Below are 14839 nucleotides of genomic sequence, written 5' to 3'. Positions count from 1 at the left end.
TATAGCAGTGTATTATGGTCTTGTTGGATGAAGAAATGGAACAGACTTGATTCCAATCAAGCAGTGATCACAAGAGTCAATATTTTGCAGCTTCAACAAAGGCCACAGTGACCGGTGGATGAGCTCATGGGAGCAATTTTGCAAGGTAAAGAAAAAGAAACTTGGCATGCACTTCTGGATACAGTTAATATGAGAAATTATGTGGTGGAAATTAATGTATAAACCATCGAGACTTAAGAATAGCTGACCAAACTCCGGAAATGTTCATCTCCTCCCCTTGTTTGGGATTTGGCCGGAGGATTTTTTCCTCTTCTGAATATGAAGCTGTTAGGTCGTTCAGGGGTGACGTTCTATACTTGATCCCTTGGCAGCCAAACTTCCGATCGATGCTGGAGCAATTCCAAAGTGCACCGGCCTGGATCCGTCTTCAAGAGTTGCCGGTGGAGTATTGGCACCGGAAGGGGGTGCTGCAGATTGCTTCCGTTGTAGGCAGACCCCTTCGCTTAGACGAAAAATCCGTCTCGATGGAGAGGGGAAAGTATGTGTGGGTTTGCATCGCGTTGGATCTTTCACTCCCTCCGAAGAAGCAGGGAGTCTGGTTGGGGTTTGAAAGATCCACCGCAGCTTTATACTTAGAACTGATACGGGCCAAGATTGCTGTCCACATTTTTCATCTCATCAACTCATTCAATAATGGAGAGAGAGAGAGAGAGAGAGAGAGAGAGGCGAATCAGTGTGCTAATTAATGATCTAATTATGTCCTTCACAACGTTGGCCGATAGAACCCCTACCAAAGCACTTTTAATGTAAGAGTTTATCTACCTATGTGCGCTCTACAAATGTCTTCGTGTATCTCGGTAAGTGTTCTCTTGGCCTCTTAGGGTATTAAGTATATGAGGAATATCAATATCATGCTCGATGATTCTTGACTCTTCGTGCTGTCATGGGGTCAATTGAGAGTGTCTCATCTTTTTTGTAGCACAAGATCTCGTTTATTCAACTCGGTTCCTCTTTGACCGTAGACACATTGTGCTTTTCAATAGTTCAGGTCAATAGCACCTCGACCAACAATTAGCCCTCCCTGAAAGCTCAAGTGGAGGCTAACTTGGTGAGTGTATCAGCCTCGACATTTTCTACAAGAGGGACTCATAATACATTGAGTTGGGAGATGCTGAGTTAACCTCCGTAGCTCAATGAGGTACTTTGCCATAATCATATCTCAAGTTTCGTAGCTCCCCTTCATTTACCTCACAATCAGTTATGAGTTATTAAATACCATCAAGTCTTAGACATGAAACTCTCGTGTGAGTTAGAGCCTTGATAGAAGTGTTTCATATTCGGCCTCATTATTGGAGATTTTGAATTCGATCTGAAGAGCTTGTTCATACACCTACTTGTTCAGGGCCTTCAAAATAAGTCTAGCATTACCCCTTTCCGATGTGGCAGAACCATCTATGAATAAAGTCTATGCATAAAGGGTGTGACTATCGGACTCAGGCGAGAGAGTTAGCTCTGAGATAAAATCTACCAATGCTTGAGCCTTTATGACAATCCTCGATACATTTCAAATGTCAAACTTACCCATCATTTATATACACCTTACTATTCCTCCCAATCTAGTACTTGAACATCTTGTTCACCAGTATGACGTGTCCATATTTTTCAATCCAAATAGCATAACTTGATAGCAATATGTCTCAATCTATGATAAAAAAGGGTATGTTCTCGATGATCCTATAGTGTCATCCTTATTTAACTATATCCCAAAAATACATCCATATAGGTGAGGAGCTCGTAGCATTAACCAACTAATCATCTGGGGGAGAGGGTAGTTGTCCTTACGACGTGCCTTATTAAGATCGGTATAATCAATATATATTCTTTAATTTTCATTAGACTTTTTAACTAGTATAACATTAGCAAGCCACTAGGGGTGTTGCACCTCAGCAATAAAGTTCGATCCTAACAGCTTATCTATTTCATCGCTAATCACCTACGATCGATTAGGAACAAACTTGTGAGACTTTTGCTATACCATCCAAGTCTTGAGAGAGATGTTCAGGTAGTGCTAGGCTATATTTGGGCTGATTCCCAACATGTCTCTTAGTGGCCATGTAAATACCTCGGTATTCTCCTTGATAAAATTAATGAATTGCACTCGCTTATCCTCGGAAAATGTTACCCCGATCTTGATAATCTAATAAGGATGGGTCTTGTTTTGGGGTGCCTTGATCAGTGGCTCTATCAGCTCCATATGTGGGAGGGACTTGGCAAAATTTTAGGGGTTCATCGACGGTGCTTCGGGCCAGACCGTATTCGGTAGGGGGATTGCCATTAGATATTACTGGCCTAACTCTCTCTAGTTGCTTATCGACTCTTTAACACCAGTCTTTGTTGAAAATTTCATCATCTTGTGATAGGTCACACTACTGCCCTTAACTTGTTAAGCATGGGTCAACCTATAATTACATTGTATGCCAAGGGGATGTCGACTACTATGAATTTGGTCATCACAATTTTGGAGTAGAGCTCATCCCTAAACATGACATGCAGGCTCAAAATCCTGAGAGGAGAGGTAGAGTCACTAATGAACCCCATCAACAAAAAAGTCATAGGGGTAAGATTGTTAACTTAGAGCCCAAGTTTTTGAAAAACATTAAAATAAAAGATATCGACAAAGTTACCTATGCCAATCATGACCTTTACTTAGGCATTAATCATCTCCATAGAGACCACTAAGGCATCATTATGGTTTAAGTCATATACTTTATCTCTTTTTCCTTGAAGGTTATTTTCAAGTCATCTTTAGACCTTGAGAGCTTTTCGATAATAGCTTCGGTGTAGGCTTTATGACCCAAGAAGCTATCTCCTCCTGAGATAGATCTACTAACGATGACATCAATTTGCCTCTCCATCGGCCCCTAAAGTTGGGCTGAAGTTCCCAGTGCCTCCGGACAAACCTCCATAGGTCTCCCCAACAAACGAGTTCCTCGATTTACTCATTCAAATCACAACAGTCTTTCGTGTTATGGCCATAATCAAGGTGGAAGTGATAGTACTTATATTTGTCTCTCCTCTCAATGATATCTTCATCGGTTGAGAGTCTTTCAAGAGCCTTTTTATTTATTTGTAAAAAGACTTCAGTTCTAGTCATATTCAAGGAAGTCGACTCGGACCTTAGGTGAGGTAACTCAAGTTAGTCATTTCTTCTTTACCGTGGTGACCTTGGGGTCGGGGCTAATAATAGTCGTTCTTATCTTAGCCTTTTATACGTCTCCTCATACTTACTTAAAACTATTACCTTCGCGATAATATATTAGGTGGTCTTCTGGAGCACTTCGAGTATCGTTGTTAGTGGCCTCTCCACCAATGATTAGAAAAAGTGAGAGAGTTTGAGCTCCATTATGAAAGCCTATATTACAAGTGATGGACGAACTTCTTCCAAGCCTTGAATCTTATTGGTGAATTGAGCGATGAAGTTGAATAATGTTTCTTCCTCCCCTTACCTAAGTTCGAGAAGCATTACTACCGATGGCCTCGAACACATATTCTTGAGGACATAGAGCTCAAACTCCTTTGTGAGTTGAGCAAAGGAGTCGATCGAAAGGGGATTCAAGTGAGTGTACCATTCTCATGTTATGCCTCTTAACATTGTTAGGAAGGTGTAGCACATTAGGACGTCCAAAGTATCGTATAGTGGCATTTGGGTACGGAACGTGGTAGTATGATCCATCGGGTTGGTACTGTCTTCAAAGGCCTCTAATGATAGAAGGTAGAAGTTTGTCAAGACTGGCTCCTTCTAAATGTTCTAAGCGAATGGGGCTCGACCCGAGACAAGATTGTCCAATCTTTTCTCTTTGGATTGTTTGAACTCTCACTACATCTCTTCTAAGTATTGGTCTATTTGCTGTAGTTAGATCCTAAGGGAGTTATCCATTGAATTTGCTAAGTCTTAGATTCGGGTAGAACAAAGTGGTAGTGCAACAGTATACTAAATTTCATAGTTGGGGAGTAGGGTGCTCCCTCAGCCAGTAGTTCTATGGGCCTCGAGTGATCTTAAGATGCTAACATCACATAAGGCTATAGGATCCCGATGGGCATCGGAGCTGGTGGAAATTGATGTATTGATCATGATTGAGATAGTGTGTTGCTTGTTGGTCCAAATTAGGTAGGTGCGGGACGATAGCCTACATCATGCCCATTAGCATATACACCTACTGGGTAAGGTTTGGGAGCACCTCAGTATGGATGAGTAGGTGACTTGATGTTTGTCCCCATGGTGAAAGGTCGAGGTTATTGAACAGACGCCAATACCACACTAATATTTATGCCAAAGTGGACACATCCATGTGAGGGAAAGATGACAGCTACCCTCTTTAAGTAAAAGTGTTATGGGTCGAAGAGAGGGCCTCCTCACTGGAGCGTTCGTCGGGAGGATTTATGGGTGGACATTCCTACAACATAAGACCATAAATCTAGGGCCAAAAATATTATGAAAAATCATCATTGCCGTTTGAGTCAACCCGCTATGGTCTAAACCCAAGAACATAGAAGTGTCCAAGGTGATAACTAAGGTGGCTTTGAGGTGACTTTAAGGTCGAAGTATCGAGCTCTCGATGTGCCACCTATACTAAGACCAAGGTCGAGGAAAACTTTTCGTCTCAATCCCTCAGACAATCAAGTTAGTGACTGAGGTCTCTTAATGGGTGTAAGTTTTTTCTCGGAAAGAGAGCCCTTTGACATTATATCGAACATTAGCTTTTATACATATAATTAGAGGGGACAACATGTAATCACCCCAACGTCCCTGTCTTAAACTATCAGATATTTTGTCCACGTTGGTAGCATGGGGGAGACAGTCATGAATAACCTATCTTAAACTATTATCTATGTAGGTAAACGAGTGAAGAGTGATGTGGACTTTTTTCTTCTATGATAGCTTCCACATTGTGCTTATACGTACGATGATGATTGACCACTAATATATTACATATCATATATCTACTGTATAGTATGTTAGAAATAGCAATCTCATTAATTGTATAGTTTAGTAGAGTACATACCATTGAAGCCTGTATTATATTGTCCTAATTAAACTAATATGTTGACTTCTCTTATTTACCTAAAATCAGGGTTGAATGACATTATATATAGTATAGGAAAATAGCAACTCTACACAATACTATTTCAGATGAAAGAAATTTGTTGCAAAAGAAGATGCACCAAAACCTGAAAGAATTTGGACATTTACCAACAATCACTGAGTCTTCATATTTGTTTGTTCTTCAGCATGACTCTTCTAGTTGATTTGACCAGGAGTCTGCTCATGGTCAACATATAACTTGGACCAGAGGTCAACCACAGCTAAGTCCACATTGGTGTTGACTTGTATTACTTTTTCCAATCAACTATGTGGATGTTGACGATAAGATCTCGAGGAAATTTCTTCATCTGGATTTGTGCAGCTTCAGACATTTCACGACATCATCTTTCTTTGGGAGTTTCCAATCAACTATTGCCTTCAATCTCCTGACTTTTACCAAGAAAATGTTGTGTCATCTGGTCAAAGGAGTTCATTCTAAAGGAGGATTCATTCATACATCTTGACATCACTTCTGGTCCTCTTCATGTACATTGATGACTCTGTTTCTGGTTGCATGAATTCATACCATACATTGTAATAGTGGTGAATCCATTCAATGCCACAAATGTAGGCACTCCAAATATTCTAATGAAAAGATATTGCTGATCACTAGTGATTCTTGAAACTAGCAAGTAGCATTTGAAAGCAAACAACATTGATAACCACAGGTTACAATAATAATCTGATGAACTAAGTTTTTCCTATGAGCTCCATGAAATTATGTGATTAATTTCCATCAACATATATATAACCAAAAGAAACTTATCGAAAAGTAAGAATATTTGTAGTTGTTTCCCAAAAAATATGCAAACCTATGCCAAAAAAAAACAAAATGAAAATCAACTTTTCCCTGCATAAGAAATATTAGTAATCCCACTAATGCAGACACAAAAATTCTTTTGGATCATTAACAAAAGTTATTCTATTAGGATTCTGTTCCATGAATGTATTTCTGGGTGACCTAATGCCATTCAAATGCAGCTGAATCAAAAACATTTATGTAGAGAGTGGCCATTTAAGGAATTTTCCATGATCCAATACTGACAACTATGTTTCATGTTTCATCAAAGTTTTCTGTCATCCGACTTCTGGGTCATAGGAAAAATCTGAACTCTCTTCCATTGTTAGTGTGGACTTCCAACCACACACAAAGAAGAAGACCATTTCAACTGATGCAAATCAAAGACAACATTGCCTTGCTGCTTCCTTAACGTATGCAAAGAGTTCTCTCTCCGGGTCAAACACTTCAATAGATTTGAACCGCACAGTGATGGCAGATTCTATATATACATCCCCTTCTCCATTCATCTATGCATCAAGTTTCCTCATCCACCTACCTCATCTTTGTTCTTGCTTGAAGGCATTAGCAACAGCAATGAGTTCTGTGAGGAGAAACCTGCCCGAAGTGACAGCCATAGTCTTCATCTTGCTGCTCTTCAGCTTCCATTCCCCTGCGGAAGCAACGCGATTTGGGAAGATGGTGATTCTGGAAATGTTCCAATCACTGCCAAAAGGCGACAATGGATCTTCTGTTCCTTCAAATTGCACCAATGGATCCAGCGGCGGCAGCGGACCGTGCCCGCCCGGTCATTGAGCTTCATCTTCATTGTTTTCACTCATATTTTGTTTGATTCCTTTTGTCACCATCACTAATTTGGGTAAGAAGAAGCATGTTTTGCATGGAGATGCTGTAATAATTCTAGAGCTTGAGATTGTAGCATGGACTCATTTGGCAATATCCATCCACATCCTCATAGAATAATGAGAAAGATATTTGTTTGGATCTTCAACAAAAATAATCCCAGTTTTGATCTTAAGATTTTGATGTGTTGGATTAACTCTGATGCTAAAGCTGAAGTAAACATAAGTAGAACTGCATGCAGACTGATCAAACTCAACTATAACAATGATAGAGAACAGCTGCATAAAGGATAATATTTTTGAGATTTCACCTTTCAAGTACATTGACAAATGGTGATGCACAAATAAAAATTGGTCTTAAAATTCCCAAAAAAAATTACAGCAATAATCATAGTGGCAATGATAGGTAGTCTAGTAGTAATACCACCATGAATGAGTTTGAATGCCAGATATATTTTGAAAAGCCAGAAGATTACAACTTTCTCTCTTCCATGGTGGATTGTAAAGTTTAGTGTCTACTACTCATCCCTCGAGAATATAGAGTAATCAAAATATGTTCCCATGTCAGAAAGGCATGACAGGAAGTTCCAAAAGAATCTTGCCATAAGGAATATCCAGAGCAAGAACAATTGCTTTGAAGTTCCAAAAAACCTAGTATAATTTAGCAGTTTGTTTGGGGTAATCGTTTGTACACAGTACAATAAGCTTGAAAGTCTCATGCAAGTTACAGTACTTCGATTTAGCAAGTCACACATCATAGCTCTCGATTGAGATGAATGCTTGTATCGATCTTCTGTGGAGCATCTCTACATCTTTGTTTCTTTCTGCGTCGGAGTCATCTACCGCAAAGAAAGGTGGTAGATCTCCCCAGGATCACCCCAAAAACTATAAATAGGCAGCTCTCATCACCACTATAATGTGGTCCAAAAAATTCACGTATCCAAAACTGTCATATAATCAGCATTCTGAAAGTTCAAAAAGGAAGATAAGATTGAGATTACAAATTAAATGCAGTCATTCAAACAGAGACAGCAGAGGAAAAAGAAATCTTACTAAAATAGCTAGAACTATTGCTGTCTATAAGCTGTTCTTGCTGGTAGGAGAAGAAATCTTCCCTCCCACGATTCTCTCAGCATATGGCCCCTTGTCATGGACAAATTTAACAGATTCCGACAGCCTATTTAGAAGGTTCATCAGAGCAATTACTTCATTTCGTTGGAGCTGCAGCTGAAAGACCAGCAAAGAGCCACCATTAATGTGAGCTATGTGATTTAAATGATTTCCCAAGACCAACCAAATATATAAAAATACAAGACCAGAAGAACCCTGGAGAGTAACTACAAAAACAGAAATAAACTTTTGCAAGATAAAAAGACTCTTAAGTTGTTTGACGTTGATGGAATTATATGTCATATTACCAGAATTCATTTTTACTCATCAGTTTCAATCAGAACTTAATGATTTTAGTACTTAGATGATGCCAAAAAATTTGGTTGATCGACCACATCTTTTTTGGGTTGTTTATTATATTTTCACAACCATGTTCTCCACTCAAAAAAAAAAAGAAAAACACATACATACACACAAGCACACAGAGATTTTGTATGTTGTGACATATGATTAATGATCAAACCAAGCTCACTTTTGCTAGTGCAAACATAAGCATCATCTTAGTGCATAACCATTGTAATGAAGAAAGATATGTACCTGCTGATTAATATAGTTTTGGTGATCAACAGAAAACAGAATCTTCAAAGCTGTGCCCAGACCAAGAATCTGAAGTTTCCCCCAAAGGCGGCATTTCTCACATCCAACACAATCCATCAACGCACTGCAATTGATTATGGATCCCATCAGTTTGATGGTTCTAGCTTTTACAATCATAATATGCCAAGTTTAACATTTAAACCTGATATTTCTGAATTGCTTCTGAATTTGCTGCTTCAGTTCAGGCCCACTCTCACCTTGCCAGAGTTTGGCCTCATCAAATGGCAGTGGGCAAGCAGTTTGTAATTTGGGATTGTAGACTAGTTGCCTCACTAATGATTGTGTTTTAAGATCTTCTTCTAAGTTGCCTGTGTTATACTCAGCCTGTTCTAAGTAATCTGGAGCCTGTGACACATAAAGAAGAAGAATGATGTGATTGATACACATGGATCCAGAGAAGCGCTAGTATAATAACCGAGATCCATATAGCATGTAAGACTAGAGACAAATGAAAAGATGCAGAATATACACTTTGAAACAGCCTCAGCGTGCATCCGCATTGAAACCAAAAGATGAGAGTAACAGAGAACTGTCAAAAATGCGGATGGCAACACAGATCCATTAAGCATCTGAAACTAGTGATAACTTGAAAGATGTAAAATATATCTTTGAATGACTATATATGGAATAATGGAATTTGGTTGCATAATTATGAAAAGACCAAGCAATACAAGGAGTTCAAAGTTAGAAAGTAATTCTTTCTCATCCTTGAAAATGCATAAGAAAAATTATTATGATTGTACAATATAAAATTTTAACATTGATAATGCTCTAAGTGAAATGAATTTAAAATGATTAACTAGTATTCTTCTGGATTCATTTTGGGTAATAAACCCTAGATTAGCATCATGCAAAAGAGTCACCCAAATGAAGAAAAGATATAGAGGAAAAATTATGCTAGGAGAAAATTTGAGAGGTATGACAATATTGGTTATACAAACCGGTACACATGCAGAGAAGGAGGCGTTATTATATAAAAATAAACATATAATAAGTTAGGGGCTAAAGAACCTTTTCTTTTGTGAAAAAATAAATTGGAAATAAAATCACAGTTTTGTAAATTTATATTAGGAAAAAATCCTAACATTGTAAGAGTATGTGGCCTCCTCTACATACAACATTAAAAAAGAAATATAAAAAAGTTCAAGGTTTTGAGAGAAGAAGTGGAAAATCATAGAATTTGAGAGAAAAACAGATACAAAGGCAAGATATGACTGTTGGACTATTTAAAGATGTTGCACTTGACAGAGACAAATGGTTGGAAAGTATCCATATAACTAACTGCAAACAAGTTGAGAATAAATCTTGTCATCACTGGAGCAATGTGATGCAGTAAGAGAAATGTTTATACATACCATGGAGAAAATTTTTATGTCATGACAGTAAAAAAATTAATTGACTAGTAAATAAAACCTATCAATACTATGGAGTAGAGTATGTCCATCAACAGTAGTCTGTTGTAATTAATTGCACAAGGTGGTGGTAAATAACCCCATCCCATGGGTGTACAGGTGACGTCAGTTTGAACTCTGATAAAGACATTCAGATTCTCATCCTGGATGTGCTTAGGACTGAAGATGGAAAAGCAGGGTCTGAGTTCGAAATAGGGATGGATTCCCCATATTATTACCCCAGTACAAACTATTGGTCTAAAGAATAACTTTCACTTTGTAGTAAACTGTAACTATATTAATTCCACCAAAATTATGAGACAGAAAATGGCATCTATAGCATAATACCATAATGATTGACCATAACCGTTGTGTAAAACGGGGCTGCCATCTTGACACAGTTAGCAATAAAAACTAACTTAAATGCATTTGTTTTGGTAACTAATGCCTCTCTCTCCATGTGTATCCGGGAGACATTCATAAAATATTTAGCATCATATCAACTAACACGAATGATTCATTCCAATCGTTTATTCTCATGCATCAATGAGCATGCAAAGTCACACCAAGGACATAGTAAAAGGAACTATACATTCAAAATGTGCAGTGGAAATGTCAAAAACAGAAAACTATAACAGCAGCAACAAGAATAGACATGTTCTAATGAAAGACAGAAACCTCATTGTGCATGTTACATATGACATAATGCTGATATTAATTGGATACATCTTGGAGATATGTGAATTCTTGAAGGAAGTCACAACAACCATGATAAATCATGATGAGATTTAGGGATCACTGCATAGTGGTATCAAGTGTTTTTTCAGAAGGAAGAAATGCAACATGCAAGAAAATCACCTTTGTAACTGCCCGGAGAACAAACAAAAAGGTGAAGTACAAGTTTCTCACACGCTCTGGGTGCTTCAGTACTCGATCATACAACAACTCAAGATTTTCACCCCACTGTGAACAAGAAAAGAATTGAAATGTCATAAAACCTATCCCAAAAATAAGAACATACAACTAAATGCACCCTAAACATGACTAATAACAATGCAGAGCATAAGCATAAGTTAGGAATAACCAAGTTGTCAGTTTCATCAAGGAGATGATCAGAAGCTATGTGAACCGAGATGGAAGAATGCAATCCTGAAATCAGCTTGTACAAGACCTTTTTCTCCTGACAAAATTCTCCTGATGGATCTGAAAATATGAGCACCAATAAGAACATTAAAAGCTATAAACTTAGTAGCCTAGTAAAAATGATATGCTGATACATGACTTTTGCAACATCAGGCTCAATCAGTACAACAGTAACTTTGGTGGCATAATTAACGATAATCAGGGGATGAGATAATTTCAACAGAGATTGACTTCCAGGAAACTGCTGGAATGAAAATAGTCAGGAGGGATTGAGAAACATTAATGACTAAAAACAGTAGGAAAGGCTTAAGAAAAATTAATGATAAAAAATAGTCAGAAAGGTTAATTAGATAGCAAAGTGGTCATTGTAACCAAGATGAATAAACCTACTACAAATCAAGCAAAAGAGCATATAATATACATAAGAAAAAGTCGTATAAGAAAAGTTGGTCACTTAGATAATAATGTACGAGAAAAGTTGGTCACTAGAATAAGAGTGTGACTTTTAAAAACCCAAAAATCAGCATTGAGCTAACATTTTGGGCAATTTTCAGTATAGATAGTTTCCCATATCCGCCTAGCTGAAGGGCCAGTGTAACCAGTGTAGCGCTCAGGATTAAGCTGAAGGTTCACATATGTCATCTCAGCTGCACCAAGAAGAGGAAAAAGTTGAACATCAATAATCAGTCAATATGATGAAACTACCACAAAGGTATAACAATTATCTCAAACTAATAAGATACCAAGCATACTAGATGCACTACCATTATCAGTCTCATCATCATAAGTCCATGGATTGTCGACTTCAATCCACCCTCTGAAAATCTTATTATCCAGAGTGCGATCAACAGTAGCCTGTGGTTTTCCCTCTTGACATATTAGATCATCAGCAGAAAGCCCATGTAAAGGTTTCTTAAAAGGCTCTGGAAACTCGCTTTCTGGACACTCACAGACACTGCAATCCCGAAGACGGCACATACCATCATCAGGCCAGAATGGGCAGTCACACCATAATTTGACCTTCCAATGCCACAACAAAGCAAAATGACAATTTAAAAAAAAGCAGAGCATTCGTTTTACAACATAGCTAAAATTAGATAATGAAATAAGTACTATAAAAATACCCATTTAGACCAATAAAATGCATTTTTAATTAGAATAAAATCAGACATCAGAGAAATTTTATCCAGCACTACTTGATAAGCATTATGCAAAAAGTCACTAAGAAAACCAAAGCGTCCATTTACTAAATTATTAAAATGAAATAAGCATTATGAAAATGCACATTTTGATCAATACAATGCAGAATATATTATAACATATTCAGATACTAAACAAATATTTATCTTCTCCAAGGCATCCACGACTGCTTGATGGACAAGTTAAAGATAATCTATCTTCTCTAAATAGCACGGAAGGATAAGTGACAAAATAGCACAGAAAGATAAGTGATAAGATAAAAGTTATAGCAGTTGAACACTCATGCAGAGATCTTAAGCAACCCAAAGAACTACTAAATACAATTACAACCAAAGCATGCAGCTTCTCAGACACCAAAATGTTCAATCATGATCATTTCTTTTTTTCTTTTAAGAATATCATGATCATTTCAATTAATCTTGCCAAGTGAAATAGAAGATAGACTACAAAAGTAAAGGCACCATGATATCAATCAAAATTGAGATTGTATTTGTGTTTCATAACTCAGAAAAATCAAGGATATATAAGAAAGTAAAGATCAACTCTTTATCCTCTCAGCTGATCTAGCAACCTGAGAAGGGAGACTCAAACTACAAAAGCCAAAAGAAAGAAAATATTGCATCTCAAGTAAGCTGACATCATGACTTATCTCCTCTATTATTAAAATATACTTTGTTTTGACAAAAACATCCCATATGAACCCTAGCATCAAAAAGATATGTATATGCTTGACTGCTTGTGGCCACTTTCATCAATATCTTAACTGATTTTATTATCTATTATTCACTCTTAGATATCCTATGTTTGATAATAAATCTAGGATGGCGATATACCACAATGACGAATGGAAAACAACACAGGAGCCAGAACAAGAAAAGGAACCAAAGCTATATGAAGCAAATATGGGAGCTCAATTACAAGAAGATCAAATGAAGACTGTATGTTGGTCTGGATGGGCTTACCCAAGCAAATAAGAACAGTTTATACAAGTGTACCATTTAAAGCATCAGTCAGAAATATCAGAGATAGACATTTCACAAAGCTTATCTGTCTTCGGAAACACTGGCACTTAAACCTCATAAGCCTTGCATTTCATCGAATAGAAAACCATTTAAATTATCAACCAAACAACCACACTGAATATATAGATGATGTAATTTGTAACAGGTAACAAGTATCAAGATATTGTTGACCCTGAAAACACCAGTACTTTTTCGATAGTATCAATAAGTCTGGAAATGCCTACTCAAATGAACATTGATTAAGGAGAACATGCCTTCTAGTTGGGCTAATGCTGGGATTAAAAAAATGGTGAACCACTGATTCGGCCACCTAGATTTACGTAGAACTACAGGAGACAGAAACAAACAGATAAACACAGGAAAAAATACAAAGCAATAATTTATCAGGAAAGCTTTTGCAATGAACTTTCTGTACATTCCCGTTCCACTTCAAGGGATCAATTTCTGTTGGTTTCTTCTCTTAGTTATAACTAGAACTTTCTTAAGAATTAAAGAAAGATAGAGGCAGATGCAACCTTTTGTTCCCTTGTCTGTATGTGTTGGTGGTGGTTTTAAGAAAAAAACATCAAGAACATTTCACTAAACTGCAGACAACTAAGCTCAATAAATGTTCCACATTTCTTTCTTCTGTGATGACTAAATTCCCTAGTTCTTTCCTTTCTGATCAGATCAAGGAAAAAAGGAAAACAAATTTTGAGACTTAATCATATTAATGATGACAATTCAATCCATATCATTATGAAAATTTTCACTTGCATAAATCTATGAAACGACTAATACTTATGCATCCCTAAAGCCCATTCTCACCAACAGCAATAAAACGAATCACAAGATATGAAAAAAACATACTACAAGAATTCATAAAAGAATCAAAGCCACCAATCAGTTACCTTAAAATACCGAAAGAACGGGGTAGTGACAAGATCCTGTAGTATGGGATGTAACACTTCCTTATTAAGGGAATCTACGGTTTCGTAGTCACAACAACAGTCCTCCACAATGCCGGTGTACTTCCTCGACTCCTGATAAAATGAGCCCAAATTTCAACTAATTAATTGACATAATAATCACCAAGACTCCATTTCGAATCGATTTTCAGGGAAAAGGACATCAAGATCGGATCTTTGCAAGGGAAGGAAGCGGAGAGAAGATTACGGTGCATTGGCAGAGCTTGCTGGTGATCCCGGAGAGCGGGTTCCTGGGGGAGTTCCTGGAGGTCGCGGCCGTGGCGAGGAGAACGGCAATCAGCGCCCCAACGACCCAACCCCACCGCCACCTCCTCCTGCCACCGCCATTCCTCGCCCCATCCATGCTCTGAAAACCCTAGAACTAGCCTCCCTCTCGAATCCACCTCCAAAACGGGAAGGGAAGATTAAACCCTCGCGAAATTAGAGACGCAACGAGAAAGCCTCCGAAGGCGGTGTCGCGGTGGCCGACCGCAATCATCAACGACGGAGTCGGTGTGACGAATTAAATGGAGCGTTGCATCGGACCGTCGTCGCCATGTAGTGACGTCTTTTCACGTACCCGTT

At 37.9% G+C, this 14839-nt stretch overlaps 1 protein-coding gene across 2 annotated transcripts; it reads right to left on the bottom strand.

Annotated features, from left to right (window-relative positions):
- Positions 1-7369: 7369 nt before the first annotated feature.
- LOC103998937 (endoplasmic reticulum oxidoreductin-1) lies at positions 7370-14773 on the bottom strand. Of its 2 annotated transcripts, none has more exons than XM_009420565.3 (10): positions 14463-14773; positions 14198-14329; positions 11850-12105; positions 11622-11732; positions 11027-11145; positions 10801-10905; positions 8694-8896; positions 8492-8615; positions 7838-8011; positions 7370-7749 (listed from the first exon to the last, which is right to left on the bottom strand). In XM_009420565.3, exons 1-9 carry the CDS (start codon positions 14616-14618, stop codon positions 7862-7864), a joined length of 1356 nt encoding a protein of 451 aa, XP_009418840.2. In that variant the 5' UTR covers positions 14619-14773; the 3' UTR covers positions 7370-7749; positions 7838-7861. The 2 variants fall into 2 exon arrangements, with proteins under 2 accessions (XP_009418840.2, XP_065022781.1); XM_065166709.1 differs by having other exon boundaries at positions 7610-7749; positions 11829-12105; positions 14463-14750.
- Positions 14774-14839: the final 66 nt, after the last annotated feature.

This window comes from Musa acuminata, chromosome BXJ3-9 (genome assembly GCF_036884655.1).
Source record: "Musa acuminata AAA Group cultivar baxijiao chromosome BXJ3-9, Cavendish_Baxijiao_AAA, whole genome shotgun sequence".
Taxonomy (NCBI): domain Eukaryota; kingdom Viridiplantae; phylum Streptophyta; class Magnoliopsida; order Zingiberales; family Musaceae; genus Musa; species Musa acuminata.
This window is presented reverse-complemented; position numbering and strand designations above follow the sequence as displayed.